The sequence below is a fragment of the Podarcis pityusensis genome, assembly GCF_964106645.2.
Source record: "Podarcis pityusensis genome assembly, chromosome: 2".
NCBI classification, from domain to species: Eukaryota; Metazoa; Chordata; class Lepidosauria; order Squamata; family Lacertidae; genus Podarcis; species Podarcis pityusensis.
In genome coordinates, this window is record NC_138029.1 from 23378217 (window position 1) to 23403836 (window position 25620).

A 25620-nucleotide genomic window follows, 5' to 3' on the forward strand; every position below is an offset into this window, starting at 1 on the left:
ATATTATTAAACTGCATCAGCCAGCAGCAAATCTCATGGCCTGAAGAGTTCTTAATGCTTGTGACATGCATCTAAGGCTTATGAACTGCAGTGCTGTCAGCAGCCATTACAGAATGAATAGGTTTTGTAATAATAATAAAAAAGTTCAGCATGCTCCATCCCTACAATTATCATCATTAGTATGATCATGCTAAAGCACTAAGTGATTAATGAGAAGACAACCCTGTTTTAAACTTGACTTCACATATTCTAGTGCTTGAATCACGAGTTGTTCCAAGTGCATGTGCACATGGAAGACAAAAGAGAAACTTATACAGTGGTACCTCGGGTTACATGTGCTTCAGGTTACATATGATTCAGGTTACAGACTCCGCTAACCCAGAAATAGTACCTCGGGTTAAGAACTTGCTTCAGGATGAGAATAGAAATCGTGCTCCGGCAGCGAGGCAGGCACCATTAGCTAAAGTGGTGCTTCAGGTTAAGAACAGTTTCAGCTTAAGAACAGACCTCCGGAATGAATCAAGTTCTTAACCCGAGGTACCACTGTAATGGGAAATGGGATGTAGCCTCATCTGACTCTGTAGCCCAGAGAGGAGGGAACCTGTGGTTTTACAGATATTGCTGCATTACAGCTCCCATCATCCCAGACCATGGGCCATGTAGTCTGGGGCTGATGGGAGCTGCAAAGTCCAGCAATGTCTGGAGGGCCTCAGGTTATCTACCTCTGTTCCTGCTAGAGTCCCATCCAAGAGCATTTTGCTAACACAACACAGGGTATCAAATGAACGAGCCACTCATCCTAGCTCACCTCTGCAACTTGCCAGCAGCCTACACCTGATGACCAGCTGACCTTCTTACAGCTGGAGGTTGTTTCTCTGTGCTCTGGCACTCAACACAGTCCTCTGTGCACCAGTAGCAGTTTAGTCATGCTGGCCACATGACCCTGGAAAGCTGTCTGAGGACAAACGGCGGCTCCCTCGGCCTGAAAAGCAAGATGAGCACCACACCCCATAGTCGCCTTTGACTGGACTTAACCATCCAGGGTTCCTTTACCTTTACGTTTGTAATCTATACCACTTCTGGAGAAGTGTTATTTACATTTTCCCTTTTCCATGGTCCACTTATAGGAAAAGTACACCATGTATATACCAAAGAGGGGAGCAACTTTGTGGTGGGTGTCCTGACTCTGGAATAGTCCTCTGAAGAAGGTATTCTTGGCATCAACACTGTACTATTTTTGGTACCAGATCAAAACTTTTTTATTTAACCAGATGTTCTAAGTAGCTGCATTTTGAGCTGCCTGTATAGTTTTTATTTTTGTTTAATTGTTTGTGTTGTTTTTGATTTCTTGTTGTAATTTTTAATGCATACTTCCTATAAATCAATTTGTGGATAAAGGTATGGTATATTAAAAATAAAATAAAAAGACCCTGCCATGTACCTCTCTTTATTTGACATCAGCCTCTTCCTCAGCCTCCCCATATGGTCTGCACACTGCTGCTTCCTAATTGATGCTCTCCACTTCCCCGATTATAGATTTAATCCAGTAATTGCTTGGCCCAGTCTGAATGCTGTCTATATACATAAACTGCCTTTAATAAACTGTATAAATCAATTGCTCTGGTTTATTTTCTCATTACTAATTCCGCTGTGGTGAACTGTGCTAAAAAATGTCACAATACGCATCATTCAGGTATATGTGTGTATTGCTATATGTGTGGTACATGCGGCAACAAAATGCAGAGTGATCCTAGGCAGTAAGTCCCACTGTGTTCCGTATACTTTACTCTGAGGTAAGCATTCACAGGATGTCTACCACTGAATTAACTCAAATTTTTGTAACGCGCCTATGTAGCTAACATTTGCAGCTGTTTTAATGTTTGTGCTCTGTTTTGAACCTCTGGAAGAAGCCATTTGTATTATTTGATTTGTGGGGAGAAACAAGTTGATTTTTAAAGTAATCTGTAATATCATGAGCTATCCCACAAAAGATGGGCTTAAGACACAAATTAATAGGCATAAAGTCTGGGGGCAGGGTGGGGAGGAAGGCCAGTGACAACACCAGATGTTAAATGCATGCTATGTACCAGCTCATCCCTTCTGTATATTTGTTTCAAATAGCTATTTCATAAGAAGAAGCTAAACGTTGGCTTTACAGTAGTAAATGTTTTCATATCTTTCTTTTTAAATACATCATTTTTTACCATTTTCTTTTCTTGCTATTCATTAAGTACCAGCATAGATGCTTGACACCAGTGGGACTACGGCAGTATAAACGAACATTTTATGATCCAATGTGCTTCAATCAAGTTATGACTATAAACAAAGAGATGAAGCAACAATGAATCTACAAAGCAGAAAGGAATTGTTAAATTCAGTAAGCATGGAAAATTAATTCCTGTAATTCACCTCCCACAATAATGCTCTAGAAGCAGGAATGCGAATCACACATCAGAGACTACACTGCAGGTAGTAAACTGAACGTAGAGTTGTGTAGCTTTCATGAGGAAGAACATTTTGCAAACTGCTCTTAATATCTAATTCTATTACTAATACAGCAGTTGAAAGTGAAAAAGTAACATCCAGTTCCCATAAACATTTTATCTCCCTTCACATACAATCATAAGGGCAGAATTCAGTGCAGCCTGCCTCTGAGTTATGTCTCTATAGATTTGGGGCTAATAGCAACCATCTATATTTTGAAGACAAGGCATTAAAGCTCCATGGAAACTGGGTCCCCAAGAGTTTCCCTATCTTTCTTGGCACTTTCAAATTCCTCATAGATTAAACATGATGGCTGGTCCCCAGTCACAGGAGGGAGCAGAGGTCATTTTCTCAGTTGTAATCTGAAAAAATACTGCAAGTTCGCCTGGCCTGGGCATAGCACCATAATATCTCCAGAAGATAATAGTTCTGTGCAGGAGCTGCATGACACAGGAAGGATAAAATTTTCATTTTCATATATTAGTTCTCTGCACCTCTTTGATGTAGTTATACAGAGGAAGGTGGCATATAAGGGAGAAATATGGAAGAGAGGTCCACACATTCATTTTAAGCACAGTAGTTTTATAAATGGTGCTCACCCAGATTTGGAAAAGCACATATCTTGTACATGCCTGACTATTTTAAAAGAAGGTTACAGTGCATAGAACACTTCTGTGCAAGGAAAGCTAAAGAAAGACACAAGACATTTAGGGATCATGTGCTTGTGTCTTTCACAATTGAGTCTCAGCCCACTTAGAACTTCAAAATGGACCCTCGCTTTAAGAGAAAAGTTCAAAATTACTAGGTACATTCAAACAGAAACATTTGATAGACACAGTAATGATGCCTCAGGAAAGAACATTTTTCCTCTATAAATTTAGAACAGTCCAATTTAAATAAAGTTGAAATCCATACACAGGATAGAGGGGCCTGTTTAAAATAGCTTATGATTGTTAGGAGACTTTTATTGCAAAGAACATTGATTCACTAATTTATATTCATTATCAACATATCTAAGTCGGGAACAAAGAGAAATCTTTTTATTCATGGTTTAAAAATAAAGAATTCAAATATTTCACAGAGCATTATGGACAAATTGTTATATTATAAAGTAGAAGTGATTTGTTGTTCCTCAAATCAAATTATCAAAAAAAAGAAGAAAGCTTTCTCTCTTATAAAACAGGAAAAAATATGTCTCTTACCCTATTCCAACAACTACATTTAAAGTAAACCATTTGGTCTTTTGTTTTGTAGCACATGTCTTTCAGGGCCATTCCCCAATAATGATGTTCAGGGGAAATGTTTTTAATATCTAGACTATAATAAACCTAACAGATGCTTCTATTATGCATTTGATATCCCATATATTATTTTCCCTATATACTAAGAGAGAAGGAATAACTCCAAAACACATGAACACACCTCAAAAAAGCAGAGACTGTTAACAGCCTCATGTTTCTAACTCTCATCAGTACAAGTCAGCATACCCAATGGTCAGCGTGGATGGGAATTGTAGTCCACCAATAACTGGAAGACCACAGTTCCTCCATCTCTGGTCTACAGTCTATGTATTTTGGACATCTACAGTAACAAAAATACAGTTCAAATACCAATGACATTTGGTAGCTTTGTAGTGAAATCCTGTGCACATACACGAAATGTGATTTAGGACTGGATTCAACTACAGACGGCTCCCAATTTACGCATGGGTTACGTTCCAAGGCACCACATGTTTAAGTGACACGCTGTATATTTGAAATTGAAGCACCATTGAAAAAGCCTGAAACACCCCATTCCACCTCTGCCCCCTTTTTGTGACGTTTTTGGGTTACTTCTGGGTTTCGTGCGATGCACATGTGCAGTCACGCATATATCGGACACACCTAAAACAGTCGCTGCCTGTACTACTAGCAGAAACCAGCGTGGTGATCCTGCTAGCTAGGACAACAGGGTTTCCCCCATGTGCCATCCCCAAATCCACTCTAGAGGGTCAGGAGTTCCCCCAGAGCAGCACATGGAGGAGAGGTCATTCTGTTAGGCAAGCAGGAATGCATGTGCTGATGGAACAATCTCCTTAGCACTATTTTGAATTCCACCCTAACTGGTCTTAGGTTACAACCCTATATTCATTTACCTGGAAGAAAGACCTATTAAATTCAACAGGACTGACCTCTCAGGAGATATACATATACATAGGATTGTGCTATCAGCCAGGTGTTGGTAAACCAACAAATTTTGTTGTCTTAGTAAAACCATTCTTAACTAGGTTTTATTTTATATCTTTAAAATATCAAGCAGCCTGGTACTGACACATTATTTTTTGCAATCTTTGTGGTGTGTTGCTGTTATTCAGCCACCCTGAAGCCATGGTTTGTTGCGGGCTTTCTGATTATTGCTTGTTGGGAAGCAAAAAACACGATAGCTTGTTCTGGTGTAAATAGAAGTAAAAGTTTCCTTGTTTGTTTATTCTACTCAGGCCAAGAAGGGGCAAAGTGGGGAACGACTGGCGCCATGCATCAACATGCCTCTCTGTCCTGATAACTCTTGAGAAACCAAATAGTCTGATGCTATCATGGTTAATAGCCACATTCTGTATTAATTATTGTGCAAATTATCAATATGTGCACTGTCACCATGGCTATATAATTTCCATGTCATGAAGGAACAATGTTCATCCTAGTCACTACCAGCTCTTGGTTCTGAAAAGTTCTGAGCACTTGTCTTCAGTTAAGACTAAGGAGTCTTGGCAGGTTTTCCTATATGTGAAAAAAATACAAGAAGCAAATTGAAATCCTTCATTTAAAAGTTATTCCCCTGTCATTACCCCTAACTCCTAGTACACCACTATCAGTTTTCAAGTACAGAAACATAACCAAACTTGCTCAGATACAAAATTCAGGATTAAGAATCCTGCTAACATATTACATTTTTAGCTGGCTAATTAAGTAAATTTATAATAATCACACTTAACACTCATTTTAATATTATATGCCCTCTACTTATACTATGCATTATTTTTCAGCTTCATCAGAGACCAATACTAACCTTGGTAGTTAAGAATTAAAACAGGTTTTGCAAAGGCAAAAGCGATCCTACAAATAGCGTTTAGGAACGATCAATACATAATTGTGTTAATCTTCTGCTTTAACAGTACTTGAAAATGCAGTATTTTGCCTATATCCACAAAGTGCAGCTAGATAGGAGTACAACTTTTTCCATAATTGAAGAATACTACAAGTACGAAAGAGCAAGTTTCACATCTAAGTTGTGGGAGTTCTAGATGCGTGCCTATTTCACGTACGTCATCAAAGGTAGAACAAGTGTATATTTATCAGCAAAGCGTTTTCCACAACTGTCAGTGAGTTATTAAGGGTTGATTTTCAACACTCTGGGGCCTAGAACGTACCAGTCTCTTCACTACCCAAAATTACAACTTCATAAATATGACCACCTGTTATGCTGTTATTTTGGTGCCATTGCATCTATTTTTATTTGTCTTTACCACCAAGCATGACATACAATACCATGGTAACATAAACAGAGGTGTCTGTATGAAGAGGTTAAGCTATAAATAGTAAAGTATAGTCTAAAAGTAACCAACCTATAGACACCTGTTCTTATGACATAACACTTCCACTACAAGATGTTTTGCCTTATTCCAAGATCAATGAAATGTGGAACAAGTCTGAGGAAAATAGAGGGGCAGAGAAATATTAAGTAGAGCATGGCACAGATGAGATGGGAGAGGCAATCCGTTATTATAGTCAAGTTCTTTTTTTGTTCAAAACAACTGCTATGATAGCATAGCAGCAAATGAACCAGAGCAGTTGCTCTTAACATACAAGTCTAGCTTCACTGTTTAGAGCAGTCATAAAGGGAAGCATTCTTCCTCTTTATGAAGCTAAGAAAATGCTGTTTGCAGAACGCTACGGTAGTTTGCAAACTGAAAAAAGCTTCCAAAATTTTTCATCGTGAGATATAGATCCAAATAATTTGCTACTTCAAGCAAGATGCATTTAATCTTGTATAGCCTTGATACCTTTTGTAAAAAGAACCCAAAGCACTTTGTCAGAAAGCGGCTGGCAGGATCTCATCCCAAACAATGCAAAAACATCCATCAGATTGAAGAATTAGCCTCGGAACACTACAAGCAGCAGGCTGAAATGACTAGGATAACAACAATCTTCTTCTGAATCATGAGAACAGGCGCCAAAATTGGGAGGTATAGAAGTTACAAGCTTTGAATTTGACAAAAGTAGAGGAACGAAGGTGGTACAGAGAAACAGAGCCTGGTATTGGAAGAGTGAGCAGGGGAAGAGGTGGTGAAATCAAAAGCAACAGAACAGACCGTGAAAGATCTCCAATGAGTTTGATTGGTTCTACAACCTACCCTGGAAAGGCCATTTTCAAGAGGATAAACAAGGAGGCTTGGCAAAACAGCAACAAAGTTAAGCATACCTTAAATCTATTGTTTAACTGGATTGTGTTCAAATATAAGAGTCAGTTAGGGCTGCCATACGTCCGGAATTTCCCAGACATATCCGGAATTTCTCCGTCAGAAATAGCTTCCAGGTGGAATTGGTAAAACTCAGGCGTATGGCAACTCATGTCAGACTAACCTGATCTCGTTTTTTGACAGAATTACAAGCCTGGTAGATGAAGGGAACGCAGTGGATGTAGCCTACCTTGATTTCAGCAAGGCATTTGACAAGGTGCCCCATGATATTCTTGTAAAGAAGCTGGTAAAATGCGGTCTTGACTATGCTACCACTCAGTGGATTTGTAACTGGCTGACTGACCGAACCCAAAGGGTGCTCATCAATGGTTCCTCTTCATCCTGGAGAAGAGTGACTAGTGGGGTGCCACAGGGTTCTGTCTTGGGCCCGGTCTTATTCAACATCTTTATCAACGACTTGGATGATGGACTCAAGGGCATCCTGATCAAATTTGCAGATGACACCAAACTGGGAGGGGTGGCTAACACCCCAGAGGACAGGATCACACTTCAAAACGACCTTAACAGATTAGAGAACTGGGCCAAAACAAACAAGATGAATTTTAACAGGGAGAAATGTAAAGTATTGCACTTGGGCAAAAAAAATGAGAGGCACAAATACAAGATGGGGGACACCTGGCTTGAGAGCAGTACATGTGAAAAGGATCTAGGAGTCTTGGTTGACCACAAACTTGACATGAGCCAACAGTGTGACGCGGCAGCTAAAAAAGCCAATGCAATTCTGGGCTGCATCAATAGGAGTATAGCATCTAGATCAAGGGAAGTAATAGTGCCACTGTATTCTGCTCTGGTCAGACCTCACCTGGAGTACTGTGTCCAGTTCTGGGCACCACAGTTCAAGAAGGACACTGACAAACTGGAACGTGTCCAGAGGAGGGCAACCAAAATGGTCAAAGGCCTGGAAACGATGCCTTATGAGGAACGGCTAAGGGAGCTGGGCATTTTTAGCCTGGAGAAGAGGAGGTTAAGGGGTGATATGATAGCCATGTTCAAATATATAAAAGGATGTCACATAGAGGAGGGAGAAAGGTTGTTTTCTGCTGCTCCAGAGAAGCAGACACGGAGCAATGGATCCAAACTACAAGAAAGAAGATTCCACCTAAACATTAGGAAGAACTTCCTGACAGTAAGAGCTGTTCGACATTGGAATTTGCTGCCAAGGAGTGTGGTGGAGTCTCCTTCTTTGGAGGTCTTTAAGCAGAGGCTTGACAACCATATGTCAGGAGTGCTCTGATGGTGTTCCCTGCTTGGCAGGGGGTTGGACTCGATGGCCCTTGTGGTCTCTTCCAACTCTATGATTCTAAGTGATGTTTTTTTGCAAATTTCCTTAAAAAAATAGTGGTGGTGGGGAGCTCAACAACTTTTGTGTCTGGATTTTAATTTTTGAAATATGGCAACCCTAGAGCCTGTATGTATATGTATACACTAGCCTACAAAGTTACAATACACTGATCAATTAGTTTTAACTTATTAAATTAGCATATATTTGCACATGATTAAAATAAGTTTTGAAAAATCACTTCTTTTTTTACAGTGATGCCTTGTACAATATGCACTGTCTATTCCTGTGTGAAGTGAGGAAGGAATGTTTCATCTAAGAAAATTAACTCAATTATTGTTTTGCAAACACCTGCGTATGTCTTACATTTTGTGCATCGAATTAAGTAGACTGGAAGAATACATGTGCTAGTCTTTAAAGGTACTGCAAACCTCTGTTTTTGCTGAAGTACAGACAAGGCTGCCCCTCTGGAAATGAGTTTATTGTGTTGATAATTGCACTTTTACATATTTTTTTACTGTGACTTTGCCATTGTGTCTCCTGTACCTTCAACATTTAAAAGTTTTGTTTTAATATATTACGCCCGTTTGACTATTTTCAAACATAGGATTGAGAGCCTATATAACAGCAATAAGTAATAGAATGTATTGCCGAAGGGTTAAACTACATGTTCTTTGAAATGTCTTTGGATCCCATGGTTGGGATTCCCCCCCCTCTCCCCCCCCTTCCACTCCCGCTCCCTAAAAGCAGCACTGGTAGGCTTGTGTTCTTGAGCTGTTGTATAGTTACTTACCAGCTTGTAAACCTCAAGGTCAGTTTAAAGTCATGCACTCAGGAAGGCCTTGTGATGTAAGCAGATACGAGTGCTCAAGAGAGATCAGATCTCTTTGTTCAAGCAAGTCTTTTTGGATACTTGTGGGCAGGGAAGGTAAAATACACACAAAGCAACACCAAAAGTAGAAGAGATTTGGATCCGCTTCTTTATCAGTTCTGAAAGTTAGCTGGCTGGAAACTGAACATGAAAGGAAAATTAACACTTTTTTTTTTTAAAGAGTAAAACTGCGAAGAGGGGAAAGGCCGTAGCGGTAGAGCATCTGCTGGCATCTTTAAGTAGACCTGGAAAGACCCCTGTCTGAAAGCCTGGACAGAGACTACCAGTCACTGCAGACAGTTCTGCGCTAGATGGGTTAATGGTTTGGGCTCAAGTGTAAAGCAACTTTCTATGTTCTGTAAGGGTGGCGCTGTGGGTTAAACCACAGAGCCTAGGACTTTCCGATCAGAAGGTCAGTGGTTCGAATCCCTGTGAAGGGGTGAGCTCCCATTGCTCGGTCCCTTCTCCTGCCAACCTAGCAGTTCAAAAGTACGTCAAAGTGCAAGTAGATAAATAGGTACCACTCCGGCGGGAAGGTAAACGGCGTGTCCGTGCGCTGCTCTGGTTTGCCAGAAGCGGCTTAGTCATGCTGGCTACATGACCCGGAAGCTGTACGCCGGCTCCCTCGGCCAATAAAGTGAGATGAGCGCCGCAACCCCAGGTCACGACTGGACCTAATGGTCAGGGGTCCATTACCTTTACCTTTATGTTCTGTAAGATTAACAAATTGAATAAACTAATGCTTTATTTATATCAGCCAAATGCTATTCTTTGAAACAATACTTTTTCTGAATTAAAATCTAGGCATGTTGAGAGTAAGAATCCAGAGGCTAGTTTTGTTTCCTCCTGGAGTCCCAAAATCATCAAGGTGAAACACAAGTTGACTCCTGATCTTCTTGGGCCAGTCTGTGTTTCAAATGCAGAATACTACATCTGATTGTATGTTTGTATCTATCTAATCATTGGCAGTTCTCAGTGGTATTACACCAAGACAGCAAATATTTTAATTAAGCAGACATGGAATAATGATCCATTAGAGAGGGCTAAACTGCCTTTATCATTCTTTACAAAATATTCTTCACTTTCTCTTAAGACAAGTGACCAGAGACGATGCTACCTATGGAACACTCAAAAATCCCAATGTGCTCACTGGCCTAAAAAGGTTGCCAGCCCCTAGTAGAGTGGAATAACTATTATTATTAAAAGAACCAATGTTAGGGGAGGGAATACCTATATTTTCCAAGGGGCAGTTCCAGTGTTAGAAACTGAGATATGAAAGCTAGGAGCTAAATGGCACCTTAAACCTAGTGTTATGTGCACAACTATGTAATGTCTAGGCACATTTTTTTAATAACAAGAATACAAAGCTGAAAATGAATGAACTGCAGCTAAAGTATTGTGTTCAGTTGTCACATGGTCTAGTTCTTCCCCTGCCCTCACCCCCCCCCCAATATCCTTAAGAGGGTCTCTTCTCCAGTCTTCGAAGAATAGCTGGAAATGGGGAGGCAGAAAAAGGTCCTCCTTTCCTTCCACTCTGAAGTTTTAATCTGAAATCTTAGGCGCAGCACTGTGCCCAGAGCACAAAAACAGATTGCACTAATGAAATTCCCTGTTGCAAAATGTGCCTGGAACAATGGGAGTTTCAAACACTGGGCAGTTCACCAAGAAAATAGTAAGGAAGATTTCAAATCCTTTTGAATGCTTCTTAGGAGAGCTACAATGATTAATTCCTTAATACTTGTGATGTTCAATTTAAATATTTTATGGATTTATAGAACGGAGGTTTAAGTATGCATTTAGGAGTTACTGAACTGAAATAAATATTGTTATTCATACTATATCTGCTGATTATATTTAGACTATATTTGTTTGTTGGCTTGTATGTGTATTTTTAAACATTTAATTATATACTGCACATATGCATGTGTGCACTATATATATAGTCACAGGAAGCATGACCAGAAAGAGAGGAAGAGGCGAATAACTATGGCAGTAGAGTCCATGTGAACAGAAGAAAGTGAGACCATGAAAGACCAGAGAGAAAACTGCAGTAATCAGTGTTAGAAATAACTAGGCTGGACATGCATTAGAGTTTGCATGAAGGAAAAGGAAGGCTCATACTCTCGTAATGTTGTAAAAGAGAGAAGCGCCATGAGTTTGCATAAGGCTGCATTATGGGGAGGGGGTTTGAGACTGCTCAGCCAAAAAAGAAGCTGGCTCGCATTTTAGTCCAACCTGTTTTACAACTGCTGTGTACCAACCTGAAAACTTCATTGAGTTATCCACTACAATCCCAAAGTCTCGTTTCTGATCAGTCACTGCCAGTTCAGACTTCATTTGTGCCTTTTCTTTGCCTCAATATGCATCACTTTACACTTGCTTATATTGAACTTCATTTGCTATTTTAATGCAAATTAAAATAGAGGTCCTTTTGGAGATCTGCTTATTCCTATTCTCAGCTTCTGTTGCTTAACCAGTTGCTGATCTATAAGAGGACGTCTCCTATTATTTCATGACTACTAAACTTACTCAAGACTCTTTGGTGACGGACTTTATGCATAACCTCCAAGTGTCCTGTTTTAAGCGGGACATCCTGGAGTGACAGACGCCAGCCCAGCTTCACGGCCTAGGACCCTCGTACCTACGGGACCACCTCTCCCGGTATGCCCCACAGAGAGCCTCAAGGTCCATAAATAGCAACACCCTAGAGGTCCTGGGCCCTAAGGAAGTTAGATTAGCTTCAGCCAGAGCCAGGGCCTTTTCAACACTGGCTCCGGCCTGGTGGAATGCTCTGCCTCATGAGACCAGGGCCCTGCAGGATCTGATTTCTTTCCGCAGGGCCTGTAAGACAGAGTTGTTCCACCTGGCCTTTGGCTTGGAGCCAATTTGATTCCCTCCCCCTCTTTATTTTTTCTTTTTCCTTTCTCCTCCTGTTATGAGGCTGCATTTTCATATTTTAATGTTTCAATATTTTAATGTTGTATTTTAATCTTGCTTTTAAGTTGTATTCATTCAACTTGTTTTTATTATTGCTTGTTAGCCGCCCTGAGCCCGGCCTTGGCTGGGGAGGGCGGGGTATAAAAATTATTATTATTATTATTATTATTATTATTATTATTATCCCAATTTGGGATGTCCTGTTTTGGCTCCTGTGCTCTGGCACAGGTAGGAGGGGGACAAGAAGACGGGCAAGCAAGGGGGCAGTGGCAGGGAGGAGGCAAGCAGGTGAGCGATTGAGTTGTGGGTGGTGCCCCGATTTGCCCTCCCAAAATGTTGGGGGGTATGTTTAATCAAAAGCTCTTTGAAAATCTCAGCACACAGTGTTGACTGGATCACCGTCTATATGTTTACTGATATTTTAAAAGAGCTCTCAAAGGTTAGTTAAACTTAGATGAGCCATACTGGTTCTGCTTCTGCAAGACCTGTTTGTTTATATTCTTGGTACTCTATCTTTAATAGTGCTTTCTATCAGTTTTCCTGGAGCAGACTGTAATTTCCCAGAACTCCCCTGGATCCTGTCTATTTCCAGTGCTTACGCATGGAGGCTGATCTTAGGGACAAGTTCATCTGAGCTATTTAAGAACTCTTGGATGGATGCCATCTGTGATTTAAAACAGTGATTTGTCTGTTTTAAATCTGTCAATAAGGCCTATAACTTCATCTCATTGTTTATTTGCCTTCCTAAGAAAGTTAGTTCAAGGGCAGGCAGCTGCTCTACATCTTTCACTGTGGAAAGCAATGCAATGAATTCAGCTGCTCTGCAGTCCCTCCCACCTTTTAAGCACACCTTTGACTCCTTTGCTACCCCACCTCGCTAGCTGGCTTCTTACTTCTAACAAATTTAAATATTTTGCTGGTGGTGGTTTTAATGTGTTTAGCAAAGTGTTCCCCAAATACTTTTCGTTGACTTGCATTTACTTTGCCAAAGTTTATGTTCCTTTTTGTTATTTCCGTTTGGACAAGACTTCAATTGTCTGAAGGAAACCTTGGCCCAGGAGTAGTTTTCCTGATAGTCAACACATTTTCTAACTGGACTTCTGTTATTGTGGTTTTGACTAACCCTAAGGCATTCTGAACAGATTTGATCTTCTTGACTTTCACGTTTCACTTTAGTTAGAAGTGCTGTGAGTCTTTAGCCTTGGAAAATTTTGCAGTATGTGGCAATAAGATCCTGTGGTTGTTGACTTTGAAGGTGGATGCAAGTTTAGGGATTCAGTAAGCTTTTAACTAGCTTGGACTGGTAGAAGTTTCATGAGGATGCAATGATACATGCTTTATTGGTAGCTGTTTATTTCTTTATTTTTATTTGTCCGTGTAATATTCTTTTCCATAATACAATGCCCTGTTACTTTTCATTCAGGATTGCTGAGTTTATCTCTTTTTAACATTTCTGTGCTTTGATTTAAATATATATTTCCAATTTATCTTATTGTTGGTTTAACTGGTCCCTTTCTGATTACCACCACCAGGTCACTGAAGCAAGCTAACTGGAGGGAAATTCAAGAACTAATTTGAGATAGCTGTGGACAGTAGCTAACCAGTAGATTCCATGAGTAACAGTTTAAGGACAAGTTGTACATGGTCATCTTGCTGGTGATGCCACTGTTCTCCTTTAAGAACTACAGTATGTAGAACATTATTTCTCAATTAGTATTCTAATGGCACACTTTGAGAAAGGAGTGGCCAGGGAACTCCTTTACCTGAAAAGCCCAGATAGAAGATCCTAAGAGAATGGACTGTCAGCTGATTATAAACTTCTTTTTATTATTATTATTATTACTACTACAGTGGTACCTTGGCTCTCAAACTTAATCCATTCCAGAAGTCTGTTCCAAAACCAAAGCATTCCAAAACCAAGGCGCACTTTCCCATAGAAAGTAATGCAAAATGGATTAATCCGTTCCATACTTTTAAAAACAACCCCTAAAACAGCAATTTAACATGAATTTTACTATCTAACGACACCATTGATCCATAAAATGAAAGCAATAAACAATGTACTGTACTATAAAACAAATAAAGCAGTATTGTAGATGATAAAAATTAATATTAAAAAAATTTCTTACCTGCACTGATGATAGTCATTGTTTGGATGGGGGGGGGGGCTTTTATCCATTTCCGCAGTCACATAATCAATCCATCAAACACAGTCACAAAAACAAATTAACCGAAAAAGCCTCAAAAACAAAAAACGCAAAATAAATAGCAAAAACAAAAGCACCAACTATACCGTAAGCTCCACATATCACCTCAGAACACTGCTATTGGAAACAGAAGGCTTGAATTACAATGGGGGGGATGCAAATTAGCTGCGCAACAGTAAAAATGGAAGCTCAGGACTCAAAACAGAGAATGTTCGGCTTCCGGGAAAAAGTTCGAAAACTGGAACACCTACTTCCGGTTTTACAGAGTTCAGGTTCCAAGTTGTTCATGAACTAAAGCTGTTCGAAAACCAAGGTACCACTGTATTATTATTATTATTATTATTATTATTATTATCATTATTATTATCATTATTATTATTATTATTAAATTGATTGATTGAATTCATATACCGCCCTTTACCTGGAGGTCTCAGGACGGTTCACAGAAAAGACTTACTGGACTCTCAACTTATATAACTGAATATTTTGCTCACTGTTATGATATTGGCTATCTTCCCGCACTACTGAATTATGTTCCTTAATATTGGATGTTTTATTATGTTGTTTTACTGAAATCGAACTGTTTGGATTGATGCTGTTAAACCATCTTGAAGGTGTTATCGAACAGAAAATGTGGGATAAAAATCTTTTTTAAAAAACAACAATAAATACTATTGTACTTCAAGATAATGAATATGCTAAGCAGAATATATTTTCCTACATTTCATGCTCTTGCTTAAGAACCAGGAACGATCAACTCCTTAGGGCAAATATATACTCAGATGTTTCAGCGAGTGCCATAAAATCAATACTGAATTATACCACAGGGAATGTTTATATTGTAAACAATTGTTAGTTCTTTTTACTGGCTAGATAGGAGTAACATTCATTATGGTTGTATTTTTTGAAAAAGAAACTGGCCTCAGGCTTACAAACTGGAGTGTCTTCAGCCTTAGGTGGGCAATCTCGTTCAGCTGAAATAGCGATGAACTAATTTAATGAGATATGTCATCCAACTTGGCAAGATTGCCCAAAAAAACATGTTTTGCAAGATCTACCTTCGTTCTCAGGTAATACCAAGCCAAGCCAAATCATGGCCTGGTGCAAATGACCAAATGTGGGCTGCTCAAGAGGACAAACCACAGGGCACACCTTGATTACAGCCCGTGATTTGCCTGGTAAACAGCTAAACCATGAGCCAAGCATTAGCTGACACATGAAGTCAAACTGCGGTTTGGTTCAGCACAGCAGCATAATGATCAGTGAAGAGAAAGTCATACTTTCCAGGGGCCTGCATGTTTGCTCATTTGTCTCTTGGTTTGGTTTAATGGGCCTGTGAACAGACCAATGAAGTTTTTTGCTGATGTGTAAGTAGCTAAGATAGGGCTGGGCGATACCTGGTTTTCAACATCACAACATATCACGATGTCTGAAATAAGGATGGAGCTATGTAGAGGCATTGGCTGGCTTCATGGTTTTCCCCCAAATTGTGATTTTTGCATAGCACACACACACATCACGATTTGCAATATATTGCCAGGTCAAAAATTATGAAATCAATATCCCGATATGGACTTCAAACCAGTTTTGGACGATATATTGATATATCGCCTAGGCCTATAGGCAATGGGACCTACAACAAAATGTTGCCGTGTGGAAGCCTCCTGTACACCGTATTCCATTCCACTTCCCCCATTTCTTATTCCACAACAGTCAGCTAGCATTCCATGGCCCCTGAGCACACTCAGTTTTCATTAGGTTTTGTAACTCCACCCCCCCAGTTATTTATTTTTTATTGTACTTCCACAGATCTCAGGATTATCCTGAGCCTGCTGATCTCTGTCTCTTGCGCACAAATGGCATCATTGTGGTTACATGAGCATTGGCACTCAGAAGACTTGAATCAAGTCTTCTGTCAGTATAATAGATATGATTTATCAGAGTTCTACATGCATGGGGGGGGGACTGTAATCATAACGGAAATTTTTACCACAAAACTACTGGAGATGGGATTCTGACATTTTACTCAACTCACTCAAGTCACATGAGACTTTGAACAAATATATTAACTATTCAATGAAAAAGTCCCCTTTGATGATGAATGTTTAAAGGTCATATGCTCATAGCCTTTTTAAAAAACTAAAGGAAAGTAACAGGATAGCAATGAAGCCAAGGGAAGCAACAGTTAGTTACTAACATCTTAATCACCCAATGTTCTTGTACATTTACCATTGCTTTCTGCACAAAACGACAATAGTTAAAAAGAACATTATCAAGATTACTTAGACTATAGTCTCAGAAGAAGAACATATTTCAGAGCCCTCAAGAATCACACTCCAAGGCAGGCTAATTTAAATCAATTTTCAAGTTTTCTATCAAATGTTTACTGAACAAAAAATGCATAAAAATTGGTTGCTTTTGAAACTAATTAACTTCTATATTACCAGGGCATAATCCAAAATTGCTTCTCATGCAACTAACATGTATTTTCCACTACACAATGTAGAGATGAAGCAATTGGCCCGTTCTATATATATACGTAAGGACAGATACGTGAGCTCTATCTTAAGCCTATCTTAAAATGCATCTTGGTTCATCAAGCTATGATCTGATTTTATACGCACAAGCCAAAGGTGAGGCCCAGGTTTGTGTGCTTCTGTTTGCCCTTCATGCATGGGGCTTCCCTGCCCCCTACCTTGGTTTCAGGCAGCCAGCCAGCATGCCAGTTTTATCCAAACTGAAAAATTAGATTGTGTTTGCCCTGCAAAACAGAACTAGAAACCAAATTTCCAATTCTGTTTTGCGGAGAAAGCACAAACCATAGTTTGCCAACCAAAACTTCAAACTAAGTTTTATCTCAAACCAAGAAAGGAGGCAGGAAGTGCAAGAACAAGGAACAAAGGGAGGGAGAGGCAGTAATCAAACCCAATAATCCAGCTATGCATGATGTCAAACTGTTTGATGTCACATCTAAATCACCGCAGTGTGTTTGATAGTTTTAAGTGGTTTAGAATGTAGGCTTTGTTTGTATTACATTCAGATATCATTTTCAACTGGGCTGTTTTATAGAAACCCTATCACAAACTTCCAAGTAATATAATTAAAATTAACTGTTATTGAAGTTAAGTTTTTCCTCATCCAGGGTGGCATCCTGTTCAGATCTGAAAGTATGTATAATTTCAATGCCTATATGCGAAGTTGTCCATAACTTGTTGCAAATAGCCAACAATTACTAATTCATTGTAATTGTTTGGGACAGGGAGCTCAGCACAGATACTGTATAAGAGTGAAATATATTTTTAAAATAAAAAAAATGTCCAGTAGCACCTCAGAAACCAACTAAGTTTGTTCTTGGTATGAGCTTTCGTGTGCATGCACAAATATAGACTAACATACATATGTAGAAGTAATGTCCATTAAGTTCAATAGGACTCATTCCCAAGTTAGTGTACATCAGATTGCAATTTTATTCACAGTATAAAGTAACAGCAAATTGTACCAGTGCACATCCACAAATCTTTGTTAAAAGATGGTTTTGCATTTGACACATTTTGATGGCACTACAGGAATACTTTACTTAAAAAGTCTACTTCAGCTGCCCTTGAAGAGGCATCAAAGGTTTTCAGATATTTACACAACACCTGGGGTTTTAATTCTGACTCATGCAAAACTATTCTCTTCAAACTACTAGGCATAGAAACTTTTGAAAATGGGAATGGGGGGTGAGCAGGGGTCGCTTTAAGGTTGTAAATGTCCACAAATGGCTAACCCAGATACGCAGTGGGGTTTTTTTATGGACTAATAATTCATTTGGAATTATTTGCAAACCCGTTTTAAACACTAGAATGTTGGCTTTGCTGGGAAGGCTGGAAAAGATAAGAAACTACTGAAGGAAAAACCAACACAACAACCAATTACATGTACCTCCAGCAAACACAGTATGAGCTTGCTAGTTCCCAACAGGTTTACTGTCTGCAGATGTACAAAATACTATGTAGCCAGCAAATACATACAGGTACAAAGTAGATTGCACTGGAAACCTCAAAACTGTATTTCTCTTTACTGTAGTCGTTTTACACAAGGCAGGCAGAAATCGTGGTACTTTTGATACATTTCACTGCTTCTTCTGCAACAACCGAAATGTTTCATGGTAGATAGTCCAAGCAGGCTTCCGAAACACATGGCGTGCAAGTGCTATGTTTATTTATTTTTTACAGAAAAAAGATACCTGCAACAATCTACTAGTGATATTCTTACCACTATTGTATATATTTCTGCATCAAAAGATGGGAACAAAGTTCTATGGAAGAATATGTTCAAAGCTCCCCCTTGTGGACTACAGTACTGTCAGGTATGTTTTTTTTAACAAAAATAAAATGAATGTATTTGCGCATTGCCAAAAGATGAAACGGAAAATAAACTTCCATGATAAGGACTGAATAGCAATTAAAACAACAAGCATAACATTTTAATATGAATCTGAAAACAAAGGGGAACTTAGATGTTCACTGCATGTACAACATCACAACTTTACTCCAATAAATATAAACATTCATCAAAGCTGTAGCTTATGTACTGAAGTCTTGTTGCCTTCCGAGTATAAAACTACCATGATCAACATACTTAATGTTGTTTTGCCTTTGTCTGCCATTTGCTCTCAATATGTGTGCTTCTATTTAAATATGTGTGTGCTACACTCAGTACCTAAAATACACTGTGCTTTAGTAAAATATATCAACAACGGAATGGCTACATTAAAAGTTTCACTAGAAGAATTGAAGCTCACTTACAAATGCTACTTTACATAGGAGAAACTTTGGAAAATTATCACACATCTAAACTTGAAGTATGGAAGGAGCACGTTTTGAGAACAGGATGACTTAACCAAATATTTTTATTTTTTAGAAATTTCACTGGATTAATTCTTGCCACATGGATTCCATTCCAAATCAGTCCTGCTCAAAGTGTGCGTACCTGCTTATGTTTGCATGTGTGTTCTTAGCAAAGCTTAGTAGCCAATCAGAACTCTGATGACACAGTAAATTGGTATATTTACTTTTTGCTTGCATGCACTTTCCTTCCATCGCAACAGAAATACGACTCCATGAACCAGAGTGGAGGGAAAAATCATTTCATAATAGTAGAAAGAACCCAATAAAACACCACGGTCATTTATTAACTCTTCTCCACTCCAGTCACATTCGGGAACAATTGTTAAAACAAAGCGCTAAGCATTACCATCTACTGCACTTACCTCTTCAACTGTCAAAGGCATACAGATCCGATACTCCTTCATGAGCATATTCCTTCACATTAAATGCAAATCAGCAATTTAGGAGAAACGTAATCACAGTGCACCCCAACTGCAGCAACAACAAAATAGGGGGGAAAATCTTGTTTTATATCTTTTTTTAAAAATCAGCAAGGTCTACAGCACACTGTAGTATGTGTGCTTGACAATGTATGTAGAAATTGCCACTGCCACCATCCAGAAAGCTGATCTAGCAAAAAAAGGGGAAAAAACAGAATTTCTTCTCTCTTCCAGTTTTCCTGCTTCAAACTGAGATCATGTGATTTTTTCACTCACACATACACAAAGGAGTCTCAAACATAAAATGCTATCATAGTGAATGGAGAGAAATCCACTGGAAATGCATTAAAATCGACAATTTCTTTCCAGTTGCATCAAGACATTCCTAGAGCAGCCGAGGTGGGGGAGGAAGTAAAAATAAATGAAATAGTCCACAGATGTTAATGTCACCAGCAGCGGCGGCAGCACACGGGATCAGCAGCAGCAAAGATGCAAAGCTTATTTCCAAGACAAAGGGTTTATAACGTTTCCTTCCCAGGCTGGTAAACAAGGCTCTCTCTCCCCGCCTCACTGTACTAAAGCTGATGTTATGCCTTTCAGCATTACTGCACCCTGAGGGAGAGACAGGATGTGTCTTGGCTTTTCCTTCCACCTTTGATCGTTCTTGAGGGCTGGGTTTCCCCCACCAGAGCTGTGTGTACGTACTGGTCCTATCTGGTCGTGCTGAGAAGTCTCTGCAGCAGCAGCCTTAGAAAGGGTGTGAGTGTGTGTCTGACATCAGCAGCCACAGCAGGAAGGATGGCCCCATCCGGCCAATAGGGAAATGGCATAGGAAAAAAAAAAACGCAAACGTTTTAAACAAAACAGCATGTCTCTGCTGAAGTGTCAGCCAGCACAAGGAAAGCAAGCTGCAACTGAATTCAAATAAAATCCAAAGGGATAGTAGCTTTCTCCCCACTCTCCACACATATCTCCCCTCTCCTTTTGGTTCTTGCAGATTGATTTCAGGCCATTTAGGAAAATGCAAGGAGCAGCAGTTGAGTGAAACTGACATACGGTATATGACTAATTTAGAGGCAATTCCAGACAGCGATAGCTACTAAGCTGTTCCTAGAGATCTGGGGGGAACCTTTGCTGGATGTGTTTAGAAATAAAAATAAGAATGAGATACATGCAAGAAGAAAACTCTTCTTCACTGGAGGCAACAACACCTGCAAAATCTTTTATGCATGGCATTTTTAAAACTATTTCTGTTGTAATAAACCAGGAACAGTTATGGTGGTGGTCCCACCTCTACTCACACTTCCACCAGCCATTTTATGGTGCTCTATTGCCTGCTATGGGATGTGGGTGGAGCTGTGAGTTAAACCAGAGCCTAGGACTTGCCGATCAGAAGGTCGGCAGTTCGAATCCCCCATTGGGGTAAGCTCTTGTTGCTCAGTCCCTGCTCCTGCCAACCTAGCTGTTCAAAAGCACATCAAAGTGCAAGTAGATAAATAGGTACCACTCCGGTGGGAAGGTAAACGGTGTTTCCGTGCACTGCTCTGGTTCGCCAGAAGCAGCTTAGTCATGCTGGCCACATGACCCGGAAGCTGTACGCCGGCTCCCTCGGCCAATAAAGTGAGATGAGCGCCGCAACCCCAGAGTTGGCCACAACTGGACCTAATGGTTAGGGGTCGCTTTGCCTTTATTGCCTGCTATCTGTGGAGCCTTGGAGCATGATGCATTTCACACAACAGCTACAATTTTGCTGGAGTGTTTAATAGTAGCAAAGGAGTGTCTTGTGGCCTTTGTGATTCCTGACAAACCTCTAGAGACACTCAAACAAAAACAAGTGACTCATGGAAAAAAAAGAATCCCTTAAGAAGATAATCACCCAAAGCACCTGAAGAGTTTTAAAGCATCAATATACACGCCAAAGAAATACCTTCAAAACCCTCCATGATTGCCTGCCCCCCATCTGAAACATCTCTGCTCTTACATCCCAACAGTTCTCTTCCTGTTTCACTTGTCCAGCTCCACCAATCTCATGGAAGGTCTCCTGCTCCTTGAAGCAATTGCACCCTTTCTTCCTTGACTCCTCTAATTGCTTGGAGCTGCCTCCCAGAATGCCTCAGTGCAACCACTTCCTTTGTTTCCTACAAATCCCACTTCCAAATTCATACTTTCTTGGAAGCCTTTGGAACAACCCCATAGTCCCAATACCATATTGTAATGAAGCCAAAGTATGTGTAATTGAAATAATCACATATCCCTTCACCAGGGGCAAAGCTAGGCTTTATTTCACCCAGGTCAAAGACCCAGTTCGGCACCCCACCATGGGCATTTGAGCGCGCGCACACACACAGCCCAGCTAGTTTCCCATAGCTACAGCTCTGCCTTCAGCTGTCTGTGCCAGCTTCTATTTTCCATCCCCTTTCTTTGGCAGTTTCCTATGGGTGACATCCAGTTGTGACAGCCTGATTGCACAAAGAGCTTCTTCTCACAACAAACAGGACTTCCACTCCTTCCCTCTGCACACACATACATACACACTCCGGAGGAATCTTCCAGAGAAATTGGGGACAAGTGAGGTTGTGATTTATGAAAGGCTGAAGGGTTATTGGATCTTACCCTATATAGCTGTTGTTAGATTGAAAGCCAAACGAGATAGGGAACAGCCAAACTTCTTCTTTGTAAATGACCATATAGATAATGCCATTAATATGTCTTATTTGCATTCTATGCTGATCTGATTTCAGAAACAGCAACTGCACTGGTCTGCAATGGCTTGGAAGCAGCACAGTAACAGCAGCACAGATTCTACAGTAGCTCTTCTGCTTTTAATTGTGCAACTTCGGCAGAAGCAGAACAACACCTCTGCATTTGTTTTCACTGTTATATCTCATGCTAGAATGTTGTAGGAGAAAACAGCCCTTGCATGAGTAGAAAATGACTTCTATTTGAACTATTATTTTTTGTAAGTCCTTCTGAAAAAAGCAGAGGAAAGGTGTTCTAGATAAATAAATCTTACTGCCATGCTGAAATAACATCTGAAAGAAACTAAAAGCAAGTGATGAAATATGGATTATGTAAAAACTGGTCATTTTTCTTTTCTACTTCCTCAATCTTTGAGTTAGGAATCCTGAACTAGTAGGCTTTTGTTCTGATCCATGACAGCATTTTGCAACAAACTAAAAATAATAATGATGATGATGATGATGCAGCTATTGCAATATTAAGCTTGTATTCTTAAAAAGAAATGTGCAAGTCCTTTGTAAATATAAAAGGACAGCACAGGACATACAAAAACAGGATATAACAACCTCACCCATTTCCTTTTTGAGCAGCATTTCATTAACAGCCCTCAACTCTGTAAAGCAGCCATAGCTTCTCATATCAGTTAGAAATGCCTCAATGAAAACACATTGCCATTATTATCTTCTTTTAGCAGGCATAATCCTTTTCCACTTTTGAAGCAAGCAATGCGCAAAAGATAAAAAGCTGATACATTTTAATTATGTTTGAATGTCAACATTTAAAGCTCATTCATTAACATGCATAATAACTTATATTCTCAAATTGCCCCTGAAAGTGATGTCATGTAAATTATATGTGCTTCTCAAAATGTCACCGTGATCTTGAAGAACCAGCAACCCAAACATTTAATATAAAAATACATCAAGTACTAAATATAAGCATGAGAGACTAACAGCGAGGTCCTAACCACATCTACTCAAAAGCAAGTACTATTGAATTCAGTGGTGCTTTCTCCCAGGAAAATGGGTAAGGATTGCAGCCAAAGTTATTTCTATTTCTTTAACACTTTTGCACTGAAACATCACCACAATTGGCATTGAACCTCCTTTTAGTACATGAAGACTTTTGTTAGAATGCCAGCTGTCTTTTTTTCTGTCCAAAAATAGATGAAGGTAGTACTTTCTACTAAAGAATATAGTGCCTGAAATCAGTTCCCAAAACTTGAATTTACAAGATGCAACTATTAAAGTTAAATTTCCTTACAAATATCAAACAAATTGTGAAATTCAGATTTGCCTATATGCAACCTTAGGATCTGTAAGCCTTAGTCCAGAGACAAACACTGCCATCTAGTGGTAATATAAGCCACTTCAACTCTTGCTTAGCTCTTCTGCACTCCAATGCACACTCAACTAGAAGGCCCACTGGTGGCTTGCCTTAACACATCTAACAAACAAAAGCCTGCTCTACTGCTCTACTGTTACCCAGAGGAAATAGCTATATTTAGAATTCAGGTTCTTTTACTGCATTATAATGCAGTACATTATAATTTTAGATTACGTTGACTTTTAATGCAGCTATAGATTTGGCTATTGAACCACAAAAAATAGAATAAAGACTACTCTCAAATTACTATGTTTGACCATATTCTCACATTTTTTACTGAATGGGCTTCTTGCTTTACATGCGCCTGTGGTGCAAGCAAAAGCTTGCACTGCAGCTACTATCATAGTGTCTTACATGAAGTAAATAGGGCTTGGGTAACACTCACAAACTTTGCATATTGAAAGCAAGGGGAAGGGAAACCTGCCCCCTCTGTTCAGTTCCTAGATAAAACTGCATCAGAATGTGGAGCTGCAGAGGGTCTCTGCAGGCTGTAGGGTGGGGTGCAAGAACCATGAAAACAGAGGTGGATTCAGGGCAGCACGACTGGTTCTGCCACAGTGAATGATGAGCCTAGGGGGTACAGCAGGGCGTTGCAACTATGACATAGTGAATTGAGCAGAACAGAAGGCGAGAGGCAGGGTTTATGCCAAATCTGGGTCTTGCACAGGGCGCTGCTGAAATTCAAAAGACCAAAGCCCTTCCCTGATGAAAAATCCCATTGAATTACTTGAATGAGTTCCTTCATTGCTGAAGGATAAGGGTAGGTCTGCTCTCAAAATCAAACAATAGCCCCAACACCCACACAATGCTCCATGCAGCATAGCATTGGCTCAGTCTCTTAGTACCAGTTTGTGCTTTTGAAATACACATGAAAATAGCTTACTCAGTTCAGTGGTGGTATAACATCAGAGGGACAAAAGACCATGACATCACAGCTCTCTTTTGTGATGAGACAGGATGGCTATGTTCTACCTCCACTACCGGAAGCAGTATGCCTCTGAATGCCCAGTTGCTGGGAATCACAAGTGGGCAGAGTGCTGTTGTGCTCAGGTCCTGCTTTTCGGCTTCCCATAAGCATCTGGTTGGCCACTGTGAGAAGAGGAAGCTGGGCTACCTGGGCCAGTGGCCCGACATAGCAAGCTCATCTTACGTCCTTATAAGAAAAATGATTTTACATAAGGAAGGATTTGCACTTATTACAATGTATTCACACTAATAATAATAATAATAATAATAATAATAATAATAATTTATTTATACCCCGCCCATATGGCTGGGTTTCCCCAGCCACTCTGGGCGGCTTCCAACAAAATATTAAAATACAATAGTCCTTCAGATATTAAAAGCTTCCCTAAACAGGGCTGCCTTCAGATGTCTTCTAAAAGTCTGGTAGTTTTTTTTTTCCTTTGACATCTGGTGGGAGGGTGTTCCATAGGGCGGGCGCCACTACCAAGAAGGCCCTCTGCCTGTAAGACCCAAATCTTATAATTGAATTGTCTAGTTCAATTTCTATTTTCATATAATGCATAAATACACATATATAATTATAATTTTTATAATTTTTTATAATTATAAAATTATAATTAGTAGCATAACATGCAGACCTTTTGCTTATTGTTTCATTCCATTACAAACTTACTCCAGTTATCTCAAATTTATACTAGCAGTGAAAAAGTTTTAAATAGGTTCAGATTAGGTTCAGATTATGTTTACGCTTCATGTAATTAACAAGAAGGAACCAAGTTCTCTCAAAACTGTTCCATCTTCCTTTTCTTAATCCAGTGGTGCGGATAATAACCGGATCAGTGTGATATATATATTTAGAATATCAAATATCTTACACATTCTTAAATTCAGATGAGAAACTGCTTCATAGAGCTTCTATTTCTG

General features: G+C 39.6%; 1 protein-coding gene across 2 annotated transcripts in view; it reads right to left on the reverse strand.

Moving 5' to 3' along the window:
- The window catches only part of PITPNC1 (phosphatidylinositol transfer protein cytoplasmic 1), a 141543-nt gene extending 116957 nt beyond the window's left edge, over positions 1-24586 (reverse strand). Inside the window, exons 1-2 of one of the 2 annotated variants that reach the window (XM_080994989.1) lie at positions 24458-24586; positions 19549-19657 (exon numbers count right to left, since the gene is read on the reverse strand). In XM_080994989.1, coding sequence (XP_080851115.1) covers positions 19549-19596 — 48 coding nt within the window. In that variant the 5' untranslated portion in view covers positions 19597-19657; positions 24458-24586. Of the gene's footprint in view, positions 1-19548; positions 20419-24457 lie in introns of those variants that run through there. The other variant, XM_080994990.1, reaches the window with a different exon arrangement.
- Positions 24587-25620: the final 1034 nt, after the last annotated feature.